This window comes from Haliotis rufescens, unplaced genomic scaffold (genome assembly GCF_023055435.1).
Source record: "Haliotis rufescens isolate VD_foot unplaced genomic scaffold, xgHalRufe1.0.p SCAF_9, whole genome shotgun sequence".
In the NCBI taxonomy this organism is placed as follows: Eukaryota; Metazoa; Mollusca; class Gastropoda; order Lepetellida; family Haliotidae; genus Haliotis; species Haliotis rufescens.
Window position 1 is genome coordinate 35,027,016 of NW_025964383.1, and position 18,837 is coordinate 35,045,852.

The 18,837-nt window shown below is 44.0% G+C and overlaps 1 protein-coding gene across 3 annotated transcripts in view; it reads left to right on the plus strand.

Moving 5' to 3' along the window:
• LOC124147806 (malignant fibrous histiocytoma-amplified sequence 1 homolog) overlaps nucleotides 1–18,837 on the plus strand; it is a 33,224-nt gene that overhangs the window by 3,336 nt on the left and 11,051 nt on the right. For all 3 annotated transcript variants that reach the window (XM_046518588.2, XM_046518589.2, XM_046518590.2), the window contains exon 2: nucleotides 15,774–18,519. In XM_046518588.2, the coding sequence (XP_046374544.2) occupies nucleotides 15,822–18,519 (2,698 nt within the window). In that variant the 5' untranslated portion in view covers nucleotides 15,774–15,821. The remainder of the gene's footprint in view (nucleotides 1–15,773; nucleotides 18,520–18,837) is intronic.

The following is an 18,837-nucleotide window of genomic DNA, read 5'->3' on the forward strand; positions in this document are numbered from 1 at the left end:
ACTTAAACAGTATGTAATCATTCACTGTTCAATGTATGTCCAACAACCATAGTTAGTGTACTGTCGTATAAGAATACACGTCTAGGCAAATTGGACCTACACACAATATTGGTACAGAACTGGTAGTATGACACCATCAGAATTAAACACCACAAAGTTAGGTTTTACAAGAACGTTTAGCTTTCCATCAAAACTCCGGATTAACGACCTACGAAATTTACCTAATTCAGAGCGAAGTATTCCCGATTGAAATGGATCCAAAGATATCCAGGGTACCTGGGTTCTTTCCCGAAGGGTAGATTTATTTACAGATACATTAACTTGAAAAAAACATTGGGATCGATGTTCATTCATGTGAATTTTAATCTAACCTGTTTTACGCATACTATTTTCCTTAGCTTACCTATTAACTAAATATCCTGCTGCCTAATTCACAGACTGATGTATTGGAAACTTCAAGCCCTTGTGAACAGCAACATTCACAGGTCGACATGAACAGCAACATTCACAGGTCGACATGTACAGCAACATTCACAGGTCGACATGTGTACAGCAACAATCACAGGTCGACACGTGTACAGTAACATTCACAGGTCGACATGTGTACAGCAACATTCACAGGTCGACACGTGTACAGTAACATTCACAGGTCGACATGAACAGCAACATTCACAGGTCGACATGAGTACAGCAACATTCACAGGTCGACATGTGTACAGCAACAATCACAGGTCGACACGTGTACAGTAACATTCACAGGTCGACATGTGTACAGCAACATTCACAGGTCGACACGTGTACAGTAACATTCACAGGTCGACATGAACAGCAACATTCACAGGTCGACATGAGTACAGCAACATTCACAGGTCGACATGTGTACAGCAACATTCACAGGTCGACATGTGTACAGCAACAATCACAGGTCGACATGTGTACAGCAACATTCACAGGTCGACATGTGTACAGTAACGTTTACAGGTCGACATGTGTACAGCAACATTCACAGGTCGACATGTGTACAGCAACATTCACAGGTCGACATGAACAGCAACATTTACAGGTCGACATGTGTACAGCAACATTCACAGGTCGACACGTGTACAGTAACATTCACAGGTCGACATGTGTACAGCAACATTCACAGGTCGACATGTGTACAGCAAGAGTCACAGGTCGACATGTGTTCAGCAACATTCACAGGTCGTCATGAACAGCAACATTCACAGGTCGACATGTGTACAGCAACATTCACAGGTCGACATGAGTACAGTAACATTCACAGGTCGACATGTGTACAGTGACATTCACAGGTCGACGTGAATACAATACCTTTCACAAGGAACCTGTACACGAGAAGCGGTATGTACGCACACACAGACCGGTGTACCCCATTGAGACAGGGTGTAGAGTCAGCCTAGGGTTTCTGTATGTCGACCATGCTCCGGTGAATACTCCTGAGGCCAATTGTCGGCATTCGGCCAGGCATACAATATACGTCTGTGGGCGATTAGGGAAACCTTTGAAACACCCGGAGCATAAATTCGTGATAGGTGTGGAGTAGAAATATCGAAACGTACACATATGATGTCGCTTAAAAGTTCCTGAATATTCTTGAATGCAACGTTTGTTAGTAGAAACGTGAATTATAAAGCCTATTGTGGTTTAGAAACATGACAATGAAAAATATACGTTTGAACGTTTGACTACTCTTGAATTGCCCTTTGTGTAGGTGAGGTGGTTTAACGGAGAGCGGAAGGTCCGGGGTTCGATCCCCGGACGCGTCATACCAAAAGACGTTAAAAGATGGTATTTTTTGTTACCCTATCTGGCGCTCGGCATTAGGGGGCTAACACAAGGAGTGGTCGGCTCGGAGTCAGTATACTGTGTCTGAGTGGGGTATTCATGTTAATCATCGGCATGGTATCTCAGTGAGTTAGCACTATAAATCGGCATCAGTCCGGACTAGCACGCAGGACGGGACGGGACGTTAAACCCAATTTCACCTGACCTCACCTCACCTTTAGCACAGCGAAGGCTCTCCTCCAATGCGAGATCTCCACGTAACGTGCGCACAGCTGGCTCAAGTAAACCATTGCTGGCGTACGTCTTGACAGTGGGTTGTACGTCAAATCCACGCAAAACGTGATATTTATTTACGCGTATTGTGAGAGAGGGGACTCATTAGAGAACATTGTTTTGTTTGTTGTTTTACGCCATACTCAGCAATATTCCAGCTATATGTCGGCGGTCTAAATAATCGAATCTGGACCAGATAATCCAGTGACTGATATCATGAGCATCGATCTGCGTAACTGGGATACGACGACATGCATCAACCAAGTCAGCGTGCCTGATAACCCGACCCCGTTAGTCGCCTCTTACGACAAGTATATTCGCCTCTTACGACAAGTATAGTCGCCTCTTACGACAAGTATATTCGCCTCTTACGACAATTATAGTCGCCTCTTACGACAAGTATTGTCGCCTCTTACGACAAGTATAGTCGCCTCTTACGACAAGTATAGTCGCCTCTTACGACAAGTATAGTCGCCTCTTACGACAAGTATATTCGCCTCTTACGACAAGCATAGTCGCCTCTTACGACAAGCATTGTCGCCTCTTACGACAAGTATAGTCGCCTCTTACGACAAGTATAGTCGCCTCTTACGACAAGCATAGTCGCCTCTTACGACAAGTATAGTCGCCTCTTACGACAAGTATAGTCGCCTCTTTCGAAAACAGGTTTTGCTAGTCAGCGACTCGACAATATTTTCACTGACCAAGTAAACCACTGGCTTCAAGCAATAACAGACCATTTGCTATTTCTGCTGGCCTCGGGCCAAAGGACCAGCTGTTAAGTCAACTCCTGTTTACACACAGATGGAACCCAGTCAAGTGTATCAAACCACCGTCAGATCAGCTTTACTGTCAAGTGATCGCAATCCCTTCGTCGCTGATTAGTGTAGCTCGACAGAAGTGCTATTTAAAGTCATTTAACACTTGCATAAAACTATTCTCACGTGTCATTTTTTTTTCACTAATGTGTTAATATCAGTTGACTTCTTTACTACCTCAATGGGGTGGTCGGGTAGCCTAGTGGTTAAAGCGTTCGCTCGTCACGCCGAAGACCCGGGTTCGATTCCCGACATGGGTACAAAGTGTGAAGCCCATTTCTGGTGCCCCCCGCCGTGATATTGCTTGAATATTGCTAAAAGCGGCGTAAAACCATACTCACTCACTTACTCACTCACTACTACCTCAATACTGTGTGACACATTCAGAGGATAATTCGCCTTTGAAACTCGGCGTGACCTTCTGTCTGATGGCTCCCATAGTAACACACAAAGTAGTGAGTGAGTTGGGTTTAACGCCGCTTTTAACAGTATTCCAGTTATATCACGGCGTGTCAGCTTAATGTGGGAGGAAAGCCCGAAGTGATGCAGGTCTCAGACGTTTACCACTTCGGTGAAACCCACGGGCACGGTATGGTGCTGCCAAACCTAGAAACATAATCGGGGCGAACCGGGATTCGAACCCACAATCATAGGTTTCTGACGTACCCAAGGGACGCAACTCTGCATAGCGAATCGCAGTACCTTAGACGACTGGGCCACCCGTGCCCTCAACACACACAGTAACACACATAGTAACACACACAGTAACACACATAGTAACACACATAGTAACACACACAGTAACACACACAGTAACACACACAGTAACACACATAGTAACACACATAGTAACACACACAGTAACACACATAGTAACACACACAGTAACACACATAGTAACACACAGTAACACACATAGTAACACACACAGTAACACACATAGTAACACACACAGTAACACACATAGTAACACACACAGTAACACACACAGTAACACACACAGTAACACACATAGTAACACACACAGTAACACACACAGTAACACACATAGTAACACACACAGTAACACACATAGTAACACACACAGTAACACACACAGTAACACACATAGTAACACACACAGTAACACACATAGTAACACACACAGTAACACACATAGTAACACACACAGTAACACACACAGTAACACACAGTAACACACATAGTAACACACACAGTAACACACATAGTAACACACACAGTAACACACATAGTAACACACACAGTAACACACACAGTAACACACATAGTAACACACACAGTAACACACATAGTAACACACAGAGTAACACACATAGTAACACACAGTAACACACATAGTAACACACACAGTAACACACACAGTAACACACACAGTAACACACATAGTAACACACACAGTAACACACATAGTAACACACACAGTAACACACATAGTAACACACACAGTAACACACATAGTAACACACAGTAACACACAGTAACACACATAGTAACACACATAGTAACACACACAGTAACACACTCAGTAACACACACAGTAACACACACAGTAACACACATAGTAACACACACAGTAACACACATAGTAACACATTTTCCTGTTTCTCACCCTGACCGACCTTTTAAATCGGTTTGCTTTACAAAAGAAATTTAGGTTGTTTGCGTGCTAAGTTCTGTTCGGGTTAACACACTCTCTGTTGTCTCGTGGCCTGAACCTCGGACCGGAGTGCGGAAGGTTAGTGGTTCGTCATACCGGCTGCGTCATACAAAAAGAAGTTGTCATACCTCCATGTCAGAATGATAAGATCTGATTGGTTCACGTGATCTTGATAAAATACTATGTATCCCGCCTTGGAGGGAAATACATTTCTCAACGGAAGAATAACACCCTTATACCCCGCCACGAACAAGACCGACTTGACGCTTTTTTCCGTGTCAATGAAGTCACGAGACATGGAAGTTAACTTCAGCTCAATCGATCCGCTGTTTTCTATCAATTTTGAATTTGTTTTATTCCTTCTTGAATTTGTTTTAATTCGTTTATAATTTCATCAATACATGTCGGTAAGATAATTTGTTGTAGCAGTATCACTCCGTGTACATGGTTTTATGGGTCCCGCGTTAGGTTTTATACCACACTCTAGCTCTGGTAAAAGATGGATCCTTAGGAGGATAAGATAAGAACTGGTCGGCTCAGAGTGTGTATACTTTGCCTGAGTCGGGTAGACACGATTCTATGGTAAACTGCAGCATGGTGTCTCAGTGGGCCAACACAATAAAAGCTGCAATCTTCCGGGGTAGATGAAGCACACACACGCACACACACGCATGTCGCAATGAACGCTGAATAATCCTGAACGCGACGTTAAATCTCTTTTCACCAAATCGGTTCGGGTGCCGCATTATCCATTGCACAATTCAACATAACCCGTCCTGGCGACCGGCAAGGCCGATCGTGGTTTGGTCACTTCTAAAAGCCACCTACACATAGCCCCTACTTTTATACATAATTATTTCCATTTTGAACAGTTGAGATTTCTAGTAGGAATTGTTGGGAATCAACACGTAAGATAAAGCAAAAAAGCTGACCCTCTGAGTTCGTTATATCAGTAGTTTACTGTATTCTGATATTCAACATGATTTAGGGTTCGAAGCTGTATCATTCTGGTTAACGAATATCAAGAATTTTTATTCCGACAAGATTCTCCAAGGAATTCATCATAGAAAGTGTGTTAAGTTCATGATAAATAGCAATACGTTTAATTTTGATGGGGAAACAATAAAGACGAATAAAGGGTATATCAATGGGAACGAAAATGAATAGGACTAGGTAATAATAATATTTCGAGATAGCAGATGTTTCGGTTTAGACCGATGTATATAAGAATACACGAGTTAGTAAATGTTAAAGAGTTCTGTCTTTAATAGATAATCAGGCCAAATCAGTGGTTGATAGCTCGAGCACCGATACACACTGTCGGGGCATTACGTCACATACTCACGTATTGTAACCCCCTGAACGTCATGATGGCGTACCCGTGAAGATCCGGGTTAGAATTGGTATTCGGGGACCCATGCTTGTCCTTAGAGGCGATTGTGCTTGTCGTAAAAGGCTGCTAACGGAATCGGGTGGTCAGGCTCGCTGACTTGGTTCATGCAAGCCATCGTAACCCAATTGCGTAGATCGATGCTGATGATGTCAATCACGTGATTGTCTGGTCCAGACAAACAAATCATTATGGTGTGGGGTAAGGCAGGGGATGGGGGTTGCACTCGTCCAAGGCACTGCAGTTTGCTATGCAGAGTTGCGTCCCTTGGGCACGTCAGAAAACCTATGATCGTTGGTTTGAATCCCGATTATGTTTCCAGGTTTGTCAGCACCATACTCGTGCCCGTGGATTTCACCAAAGTGGTAAACGTGCGAGATCCCTTTGATCTTACCGCCCACCTTAAGTCGACACGGGGGCACGGCTGGCCCAGTCGTCTAGGGCGCCGCGATCCGCTGTGCAGAGTTGCGTCCCTTGGGCACGTCTGAAACCTATGATTGTGGGTTCGAATCCCGGTTCGCCCTGATTATGTTTCAAGGTTGGTCAGCACCATACCCGTGCTCGTGGGTTTCACCGAAGTGGTAAACGTCTGAGACCTGCATCACTTCGGGCTTTCCGCGTAAAACTCAACTCACTCACTCTTTCACTTAAGCCGACACGCTGTGATATAATTTGAATTCTGTTAACCCAATTCGGTCACCCACTCACTCACTGACTCGCTCACTCAAACATTATGGTGTTGCGACAGGCATGGCTAGATGGAGACCTATTCTCCACGGAATCTCCATGGGGGCGATTAAAATCACGTTGACTTGGTAGCCACGAATAATGTCTGGACAGGATGTCGACTACAAATTTGGAAAAAAATCCATTAATTCCATCACATGGCTGCCCAATGTATTTGGTAAATATATACTTCAAAGAAAATCTCGTCTATCGATATGCTGTTTTATGTCATGAAAAGGCTATCAAGGCTCCTAAATAACCACCGCGAAGTGCTTGTTATCACAAAGCCACCCGGGTTATCTCGGTGATAACCAGATCCGACCTACCAGTCTCAAACTGAGTTATTACCCGCCAATTGTGTGGGGCAATTTCCCCGAGAGCTGGCTATCGCTGTAGCCAGGACTCAAGGGTCATTAATCGCGGAGATCGATGGCTTAGAGTGATCAGCACGCCCATCAGGCCAGGTCAGCCCGCTTGACCATGGACATTGGATACCGAAATGGTGAGTGAGATTGGTTTAACGCCGCTTTGAACATCATTTCAGTCATATGACGGCGTGTCAGCTTGATGTATGAGTGAGTGAGTAGGGTTTAAAGCCGCTATGAACAGTATTCCAGTTATATTCCAGCTTACTGTGGGAGGAAGTGATGCGGGTCTTAGACATTACCACTTTGGTGAAACCAACGAGCACGGGTATGGTGCTGAAAATCCTTGAAACATAATCGGGGCCATTCGAATCATAGGGTTCTGGTGTGCCAAAGGGACGCAACTCTGCACAGCGAATTGAGGCGCCTCAGACGACTGGCCTAACCGTGCCACCGCTTAGTGTTTGAAGGTAGAGTTTTGTAAGTACGCAGGTAGTAACCATTTCAAATTGGTGAAACCCACAAACACGAATTGGTGCTGATTGACCAAGGCGCATTATCAGGGAAAATATGGTATTTTGTTCACTGGTTCCTGGCTCGTAAAAGGGAGGTAACTCTTAGGTTTAGCGAGATGTGGTTTTCAGGTCTCTTTGGATGAATTTGAGATCACGCCCTTTTGAGACCGAGTTTGAAGTCTTTGATAGGCATTTAGAAGTTGGAACAACAAGAAAAATTGACACTATCATGAAATAAATGATGATCATTTGCAGAAACTGTCGAGGCATGAGTCTTTTGTCTTGAGATTCTTTCCGAGATTGGATTCATTTATGGTAGTTTGTGGGAACTGTGATATCCAGAATTTGTTGTGCTATATGATTTTACCTAGGATTAATTACATACAGCTCATACACGTGGATTTTAAACAGCACTAGGCATGCTATAATGAAAGCTAGGTTACAATGTGGTGGAAGTTAGTGATAGTTTCGTAACCGTTCATGTTTAGAAATTACACTGCTTCTCCCCATTCAGCTAACACACCCGGCTGCCGTTGTACCAAGCGATCTTAGCAATCGTAATCCCATACTTTAGTGAGTGAGTGAGTGAGTTGGGTTTAACGCCGCTTTTAACAGTATTCCAGTTATATCACAGCGTGTCAGCTTAATGTGGGAGGAAAGCCCGAAGTGATGCAGTTCTCAGACCTTTACCACTTCGGTGAAACCCACGAGCACTGGTATGGTGCTGACAAACCTAGAAACATAATCGGGGCGAACCGGGATTCGAACCCACAATCATAGGTTTCGGACGTGCCCAAGGGACGCAACTCTGCACAGCGAATCGCGGCGCCTTAGACGACTGGGCCACCCGTGCCCCTCCCATACTTTAACATAGACAATCGACAGTCGTAGTGCTTAGGTTCTTTTGTACAACGGGACCCTTGTATACCTGAATACTGTTCAAAGCGGTGTTGAATCGATCTGCACTCACTCCCTTTCTTCACGATCCCTCCTCCGTGGTCTTGTGGTAAATCGGCATCAGTCCGGACTAGTACAAGCAGCCACACACACGCAAACGCACGAGCATGCACGTCGCTATATCAGTGCAATAATCTTGGACGCGAGTTAAACCCTCACCTCTTTCTACACGACTGTATAATGTGTTGCGTCCGCAAGTCAACTGGGGGAGCACACTTATTGGGGTATTATAAGACACTCAACACCGTGTAGGCCACTATTTGCACTGCCAGGTGATTTATACTTCAACGAGAGGCAAGTAAATAGTGGCTCACCCTATCTGGTCATGGCCACACACCCGCTTTAGGCTATCAGAGGCGGGTTTGTAACAAATATAGATATACATATATATCACTTACCTGTCGAAGTTGAGTCACACCTCCCGGTGCTCTTGAGCTGCGTGCACTTATATTGGATTAAGACGGATATAAATTGTATTTCATACATTTGATGTTTAATCTTAATTGATTGAAACTTGATGAAATAGGAAAATAGAAATGTAGAAAAAAGGTTTCGATGATTTATTTGGAAAACTTGTTAAAGGTTTAATAGCAAAAATAGGTTTGGAAGCAGGTATTTATTTATTTATTTAATTGTCTGTCTGGCTGCCTGCCTGCCTGTCTATTTATTTATTTATTTATTTATTTTATAAGTTTTCATAGCATTTACATTCATGTTGTAATGTTGTACATGTAAGTGTTTCCAGGCAAATATACTTAAGCAGTCAGTATTAACTGTGTTTCATTCATTCTTTGGCACAGAGCCTGTTGAGGCTCCATACCACAAAGCACAACGCGACAGCCATTGCTTGTATTCAGACACACCAATAAATACTAAACGAGAAAACAGCGTTATCACCATCCCCCACGGGGCACATTAGAATTTTGCTTGTTCATATAGAAGTGAATAAAAACTATAAAAACACGTCCTATAAAACCATAAGAAGAGACAGGCACTATGTCCTCAGAAAATATGATTAAATGACCGTAACTCAAGGGCCGTAACTCTGTAAGAAGATAATTTAAATGTGAAATGACTACACACACATTCTCTGGAATAAAATAACTCAGTATTGTTAAGTATCCCTTAGATAAGCTAACTTCAGTAGTTTTTGAGACTACTTGTACTCATTGCAGACACTATGCACTAATTAAATTAACATGGCCCAAGGGCCGTAACTCTGTAAAAATAATAATCCATGGTACCAATTTTCGAAGTTAGTCATGACAAGTATATCTCAGATAAGCATACAAACTTTCATTCATGTAACTTCCTTAGTTTCTGAGAAATCGAGTCCTCATTTCACTTAGTATATGCACCAGGCTGAGAATCACGAGCCTATTTGAGATCATGACCAGTAACATCAGTGTGTAAATTTCATATCTCTGACTTCGTGGCGGGGTATGATAACGAACATCGATGTTAAAGGGGCTCTCTGTTGGCACTATTCCACAGTTCACGTCAAGAAAACGCCACGCGTCACATCGCGACATTGGCTTTGTGTATAATGATTCTTATCAACAGCTAGTTTGATCTGCATGATAAAATTAAAGCAGAAAGACAAAGTGGGTTTAACTGACACGAGGACGTGGTGGGCCTGTGAGTACACCCCCAGTGTAGTGCCCCTTTAACATCGTCTATTCATTGTGCACATTGCAGTGTATAGATATCGACCTCAACTTTCAAATAAACCTGCATGGCAGGTCGTCTATCAAAGAAGGTCACGGCGTAGGGTTTAGGTTGATCGCGTCATTTGTGAAGTAGCACAATGCAGTGTGTTTACAAGCACTTATTACACATCATTTACATATGTAATAATATCTATTAATATTTTTGTTATTGCGTCTGTGTTGACATGTGTCCTTCACTCGCCCCAAGCCTGGCATTGACATGCACTACAAACACACTAAAGGGTTAGGTACTTGGCATGTAATATCTGTTAAAGTCTCCTTGATATACACTTGAGTGTATCCAACGACCCAACGCTTGGATCTGTGTTAAGGTGAGGAGAAGCTGGGTTTAATGTCAAGATTATTGCATTTATGTAGCGACGTGTATGCACGTGTGTGTGTGTGGCTGCTTGTACTAGTCCGGACTGATGCCTACTGTGATACAAGTGAGTTAGTAAGTGAGTTGGGTTAAACGCCGCTTTTAACAGTATTCCAGTTATATCCCGGCGTGTCAGCTTAATGTGAGAGGAAAGCCCGAAGTGATGCAGGTCTCAGACGTTTACCACTTCGGTGAAACCCACGAGCACGGGTATGGTGCTGACAAACCTAGAAACATAATCGGGGCGAATCGGGATTCGAACCCACAATTATAGGTTTCTAGCGTGCCCAAGGGACGCAACTCTGCACAGCGAATGGCGACGACTGGGCCAGCCGTGTCCCCGAGATAAACGTAACAGGTACCATCGTTTAACGTTTGCCGTTTGACATGAATACCCGACTCAGACACGTATACTGACTCCGAGCTGACCAGTCCTTGTTTTAGCCGCATGATGCCGAGCGTCAACAGCGTAGTGTGTGTGTGTGTGTGTGTGTGTGTGTCCTATTTTAACATTCTACTTACTTTGTCAACATGGGGTATTTTATTCATTAAAGCCTCTCAAAACTAATCGGGTATAGAAACAAAAACTCGATTTCAGTGACATTTTCAAATATACACAGTACATATATACTTGGTATGTAACTTGAAATTGGTACTGGTGGTTCGGAATTCACTCTCAGACCGCTATCCGTGTATTTATTGGTATGGATACACAATGCCATTTAGAAAGTGGTCAATCGCTGACTTTGTGCGCTGGCGATTTGGTGCCTCACTAAGAGTGTGGGTTCGAATCCCGGGTGCGACTCAACACCAAAAAGTAAATTTTGTATTTTACTAAGGAACTGTTATCCCAAATATAACATTTGTTGTATGTGTTAGTACATCAAATATATACAGGTTGTCTGTACAGACTAGGAGTGTGGGTTCGAATCCCGGGTGCGACTCAACCCCAAAAAGTAAAATTTGTACTTTACAAAGGAAATGTTATCCCAAATATGATATTTGTTGTATGTGTTGGTGCATCGAATACATACAAGCTGTGAGTACAGACATAAATAAACATAGTGTACAAATGATAACAAGTACATTTTTTTTATTTGGTATTTGGTGTTTTTTTAAAAGACTCAAATTAATTATTCCTTTACAGAATTGAGCTAGTTTTCTTAGAGTGCCTTACGGCATGTACATATATGAAGACTTGGGGTTTTATGACAATATGTCTTTAGAAATCCTTGTCTTGTTTTATCAGATACAGGTATAAACAAATACTACGTTTATAACGAACGCGCTTATAACGAACTATTTTGGGTCCCCACCATTTGCTGTATATATGCTTATAACGAAATACGGTTACAACGAACTAAAGTTATTGGTCCCTTCAGTTCGTTCTAACCGTAGTTTAACACAAATCTGTGACGTCATTCGTTGTTTGAACGCTCCATTCTCTTTCAGGAATGGAGAGTTGTTTGTCAACTTGACATTATCTTGAACCAACATTTGAATTAATTTCCACTTGGAATAGACGGAACTATTTTTTACATTTATTGACAAATGAATAATTTCATTTTTTTCCGAAAACATGTGTCGCCAGCGGGGTTCGAACCCGTATCGTTAGATATGAGAACGTGTAATTGTCAACATCAGCGACGGCGACACTTAATTACATTGTGTGAAATTAACTATTAAATATTTTCAGAATTTTGCATAATGCTTAAGGGCTCAAAATAATATGTATATAATTTGTGTTAGAGCAGGTTACCCACAACGATGTTCATATTTATAGCAGTTAGATAAACCTTTGACGAGAAAATACATATCAGGTAATATATATACTTGTTCGGGGCTCTATAAATACTAGTTAAGGACCAAACGAAATTATGAAGAGCCGTGTACAATGCATTGTAAATGTCAGCTCGCGACGGAGCTTGACGCACGTGCAACAGCGGCAAGGTACGCATTCCTCGTGCATCACGCAAGGGCGACTCACGCAGTATAAATACAGACAACAAAGAGTTCTGGGTTTTTTTTCAAATATTTTCCACAACAGAATAGGTTGTCAAAGTGTAATAGTAGGGATGAGTTTTAAGTAGGGGAATATCCTCGCAACTCTCCATTCCTTAAAATAAATGGGCCTCTGCTTCATTATTTTTAAGGAATGGAGAGTTAGTCAGACATTCCCCTCTACTCACTGTAGTGATATTCGTCACCGGTATCTCCAGAATGCACGATAAAAAGGCTGTTTCGGTGCACGAAGGGTTTAGAAAAGGAATTGTAATTGGATATTTTTTCTGGGATATACGTTTGTGTGTGGCCAAGGTCGCTTGATTAGACACTGGTGAGGCGGTGCGTCAATGTATTCACCAAGAAGCAATAAGGCGGCAGCGCTTGACATTTGACAACAAATAGAAATAGTTTACATGTGTGTGTAATAGCCGCATCTACACAATAGGTAGACTCGTCAGCGTCGCTATGCTGTGAAAACCACTGAAAGACCACGCACACTTCCACGAGCGAGATTACCGACAGACAGACGGACGGACGGGCGGTCGGACGGACGGACGGGCGGGCGGGCCAATAATTGTCTCTCCTTTATAAAAACATAATTCATAAACGTACCTGTCTGTAACATAAATCATACACAACGTTCAATTAGACCCTCTAATATGAGGGTTCATGGACCCGGAAGTTCCCCAACTGCAAGAAGGCTACTGCCGTGGACTAATCTCTCGCTCCCTCTCTCCCTCACTCTAAGACACCCAAGCCTTTCATCACGGGATTTACCCCAACATACGGCTGGTACGCTTTGATGTGACTAAATACTGTTCAACGAGGCTGTAGACCAAACTCACTCACTCACCGAACAAATCCCTGTCTTCACCATTGTCCATGTAACAGAAGTCCGGTGCAATAAGCGCAACTCAGTTTGTCACTGCTTGGTATCGTCTCTGAGTTGGCGCATGTTGGTGAGATTTTGTGCTCAAACAGTTTGCGAACTGGACGTGCAACACCCTTTCACATTTAGATTAAAGGGAGCTTAATTTAAAAGAGTGGGACTAGACCTGGGCAAATAGGCAGTCCCAGCCAATTTGAGTCAAGTCCCCCAAACAACGCTGCTAGTGTCTGTCGGATCAAATAGGTCTGTGTATTCCGACGTTAAGCTGAGTTTGTTGTTTTTGTTGTTTGTCAAACGCCGCACTCAGCAATATCCCAGCTGTATGACGCCGGTCTGTGAATTATCGAGTCTGACCAGACAATCCAGTGATTCACATCATGAACATCGATCCACGCAATTGGGCAACGATGTCATGAATCAAACAAGTCGGCGAACCTGACCACCCGATCCCGTTAGTCGCCCCTTACTAGCATAGTCGCGGCTTATGCCAGTCATGGTTTGCTGAAGACCTATTCTCTACCCGGATCTTAACGGGTCCCGAGACAGAGTCTCAGATTGACCTAATTACAAAATCTAAAACGAGGCAGAAAAATGGCACCAGTCCTCTCAGCAGAGACCCCCTTTAAGAGTTTAATGTGGTGCCGAAAGGCTCGTATGACTTGACAGTGATATAGCACAATGCTGAGCGAACGCACAACATTGTATTCACGTATACGGCGAGTCGGACTTCACCCATGCAATAAAGAAATTCCACAGCGTTCCGCTAATCCCCCATCGCTCTAACGAGCTTGGTTTTTTTAGATTTGACACTTTCGCTGCAGCATTGATGTTTAAGAGATTGCGTGTCGACACTGGTTGAAGTATGCCTCATTACCATACGTCATTGTGCAGACAAGGAGATAAAGAGAGTGTGCGTGTGTGCCTTTAAGAAATGTGTGGGTATTCAACAGTGCTGTATTCTAAATTAGGTTCAAATAAAACACTAGCACCCACACACAGACAATAGACGAGGTGTTATTTGCCACTTTAACGATGTAATACTTTACTGCAGAGCAGCGACAGCCATGGCAAAACGCTGCTTTTAACAAAATTACTTTAGCCGTAATATTGCTTAATCAATTAAATTACGTAATGCGTTGGTTGGAATTCTGAAAGCGTAAACACTCAGATGTAATGACGATAGATCAATATGTTTTCTTCGTTTTCTACTAAGTCGCTCTGAATACCAAATACGTGATTGTTTAAACTAGAATCGCTCTAAAATTCATCTATATTAATATAATGGAATTTAACACGATATAGGTTAACGGGGCATGTGTCATTCTTTGTACTGTCGTTTAAGTGGTTAACCATCCATGTCGAAGTTCCGTGGTTTGTGCTGCAGTCGGTAAAAATCGCCTTTTGTTGCAAGTCGTTACGCCGTACTGTCGCTACAAAACTGTATAGGTGGGTATACATTTATTACAAATGTCTTGTCAAGAACAGCTATCTTATTACATTTTGTTATTTGTGATCGTTGATAGAAATCGCTTCAGTTAACAGACACTGATCAACGGGTAACAACGAAACAACAGAATGGACAATTTCCAAGTCGATCAAATAGGATTTCAGCCGATATCAAAGTTATTCGGTAGATATCACACATATACAAACCTATCAATCTCGGCTCAAGAAACATTGGTAGACTTGGCAGTAATCTGGGTTACTAAACAATAAAGGGAATATTGGCTTACAGTTCGGCAAATACGTGAGTGGTATTCCCCATTAAGTGGTGTGCCTTCTGCTATACGAACAAATACAAGGGGAATGGTGGGCTGGGTATTGCAGGCAGTTGTGGAAGGTCGTTTCATTGTAAGGATTCAGTTATTGGATGTGGTTTACTAACTGAAAGAAAGTAGACCTGTGTCATTTTGGTGAGTAAGTAACACACACAGTGTACGAGAGAGAGAGAGGGGGGAAGAGGGAGGGGAGGGGAGTAAGAGGAGGAGGAGGGAGAGAGACCACAGAGCAGAGAGGGGGGGGGGGGGGGGGGGGGGTAGATAAAGAGAGTGGCGAGAGAGAGAGAGAGAGCGAGGGAGAGAGAAAGGTAGGGGAGATAAAGGGAGTGGGGAGAGAAAGAGAATGGCGAGAGAGAGAAAGAGAGAGAGAGTAAAACACGAACAACTCTGCCTGTCATCGACATTGTAAATGACACGTACGTTATTCTGAGTATGTTTCATATAAACGCTTCAGATCTGTATGTATATATGACGTATTGTTTTCAGATTCCAACACAAAGAATGGAGTACGGATAACCCTTCAGACCTCGAATAATGGCCACAGCCATGAAAGCTCACAGTAGAAGTAGAAACAAACAGAACCTCCCGAGGTTCCACAGCCCGTATGGCCCAAGGCCCCTCACGCACATAGGCTTTGAACAGGCCCGGCATCTCAACCCAGAGAGACTCCCCACGCCCAGCCGAGAGAAGGCGGTGTCCGTGCGACTCCTTGAGGTCAGCAAAGACACCCTGGACCAGGTTCAGAGGCTCTCGGACACCGTCAGACGTCTGACCATCAACGGCATGAAGCTGAAGACAGTTCCCGAGACACTCGTGGGCTGTCTGATCCACCTGGAGAAGTTGGACCTCGGGAACAACAGCCTCGGGGACACCGGTTTCCCTGATAGCATGAAGACGCTGGAGAACCTCCAGGAACTTCGACTGAATGACAACCACCTGACCAAGATTCCTCCTTGTCTTAAAAGGTTGAAGAACCTTTGCAGAATCGACCTCAGCAACAACAAGTTGGAGAGCTTGAAAGGTTTGGAGAAGCTGAGAAGGATTCAGATCTTGGTTGTGGACAATAACAATCTTGGTGCGGTGTTCAAAGACATTGGGCATATGCGGAGGTTGGAGATTCTGCGCTGTAGCGACAACAGTATAAGAGACGTGACCAATGACATACGCAACCTCAGGATGTTGAATGACCTAGATATATCCAATAATAAAGTGTCAGTTCTTCCTACTGATGTGTTTCTGTTGCCCCAGCTGGAGGCATTGAACGCTAGTCATAACCAGGTAACCAAGGTGCCCACATTCACCGTGAAGGTCCAGAGCAGGCACCTGATCAGTGAAATTGATCTCGCGGGTAACAATCTGACAAAGTTCCCCGGTCATCTGTTATTCATGTGTAAGAAACTCGACCTCGGCAGCAACAAACTGAAAGTGCTATCATGGAACATTATCAAAAAGTTGGAATGGAATACGGACCAGGAGTTGGTGTTGGAGGGGAACCCCCTCACGTACCCACCCTCAGATGTATGTGAGTCTGGTCTTAGGTCTATAATGCAGTATTTCCAGGAGTCACAGGCAGAGGCTAAAGTCTTCCAAGGAATAAAAATTCTGCTACTTGGGTCACACAAGAGTGGTAAGACAAGCTTCGTTCATTCTTTGGTCGACGGGCAACCGCGGATCGCAGAGGAGGTATTTGAGAGTTCTGCTGGAGTTGATGCCTATGAAACCAGTTTTGACTATGACGTTGAGCAAGGAAGACCGGGCAGGTCTCTGAATCTGTGTATTTGGGACTTTTGCGGTGACCCTTTCTACCTGTACCCTCATTACATCTTCTTTGAACTTCCTTCAATCACGGTTCTAACTTTCAACATGGCGGAATACAAAAGCTCCAAGTTTGAGGAAATGATCGGGACTTGGTTTGACTGGATGGTAGCCAAAACCAACAAACTGGTGGTGATCCTGGTGGGGACGCACTGTGATCTCATCTCTAGGGACAGGGTCAAGGACATTTCTACCGAGGTCCCAAAACAGCTGCAGGAGCATCTGGACAAACAAAGACGAATGGTCCAAGAGAGAATCAAGGTTATCGAGGAGAAGCCCAACATCTCCCCAACGTTGTCCGAACAACTCAAGTCCTACATGAAACTCCTTCAGGCCAAGTTCACAGTCCAGACAGATGTGATAGTCACCAGTTCGTTCAAATACACAGGATTTGACACCTTCCGCTCGGCAGTGGAGACTCTGGCCAGCGACGAGAAGTTGTTTCCCAACGTGATGAGAGTGATCCCAACGTTCTGGGTGGAGGTGGAGGCGTACATAGAGGAAAGGGGGAACAGCATGCCGGTGCCAATCATGACATATGAACAGTACACCGAGGAGATAACGTCCAAGTTTGGGATGAAACATCTCATTGAGGAAATATCACGCTACCTCCATGACACCGGCAAGATCATCTGGTTCTTCCAGATCCCTACTCTGAAGCAGTACGTGTTTGTCCGACCGCTCTGGCTCTTCGACATCTTTAGACAGGTGTTCAGACACGACATCAGCGAGAAATATGGCTACCATGCTGATGACAATTTCAAAAACGTTGGCATCAGTCCTGTGAGATTTGAACGGCTTAAACAGGAGGTTTTAACTGAAGGGGTTGTCGATAGGGACTTTCTCAAGGGGGTGCTGCTTTACCACCTCCCGAACAACTTCATTGCAAGCTTCAATCAAGTCCTGCACCTGTTGACTGAAGCGTTAGAAATCGGCTACCCTGTGAGTAAAGGGTCGACTGAGAAGACCTATTCCCTAGTGTGCGAGCCAGACGAAGAAGGGAAGATCCGGATATCCAAGCTTCTGATTCCGTGGTTCAGAAAGTCTGGCGAACCTAACGAGCTTCGTGAACAGTGGGAGGGCATTGCGAACAGAAGGAAGGTGGCTGTGCTGTTCCAGTTCCCGCACTATATGCCCCCAGGTATGTTCGAACTCCTTTGTGTGCGCGCACATAGAGAAAAACATAAACTGAAGTTTTTGTCGCATTGGGGCGGAGGGATACACGCACTACACAAGGTTCATTCCATGCGGGTGTTGATTATGTACTGTCAGTCCCGGGCGGAGGGAGACGGGGTGGTGCTGAGGTTTGAGGTCCGTGACGACAGCCCCGGCGAGGACCAAGTGCCTGCCTCTACCATGTGGAACACCCTCCTGCCTCTCATCCTAGACTTTGAAGAAATCATCAAGAGCTACCTCGGTAAGTTTATTTGTTGTTTGTTTGTTGTTTAACGCCGCACTCAGCAATATTCAGCTTATATGACGGCGGTCTGTAAATAATCGAGTCTGGACCAGACAATCCAGTGATTGACAACATGAGCATCGATCCACGCAATTGGGATCGATGACATGTATCAACCAAGTCAGCGAGCCTGACTACCCGAACCCGTTAGTCGCCTCTTACGACAAGCATAGTCACCATTTACGGCAAGCTGAAGACCTTTTCTACCCCGGATCTTCACGGGCTGAACTACACCATGCCAAGCGAGTGAGAGAATGTTGTTTCACACCGCACTGA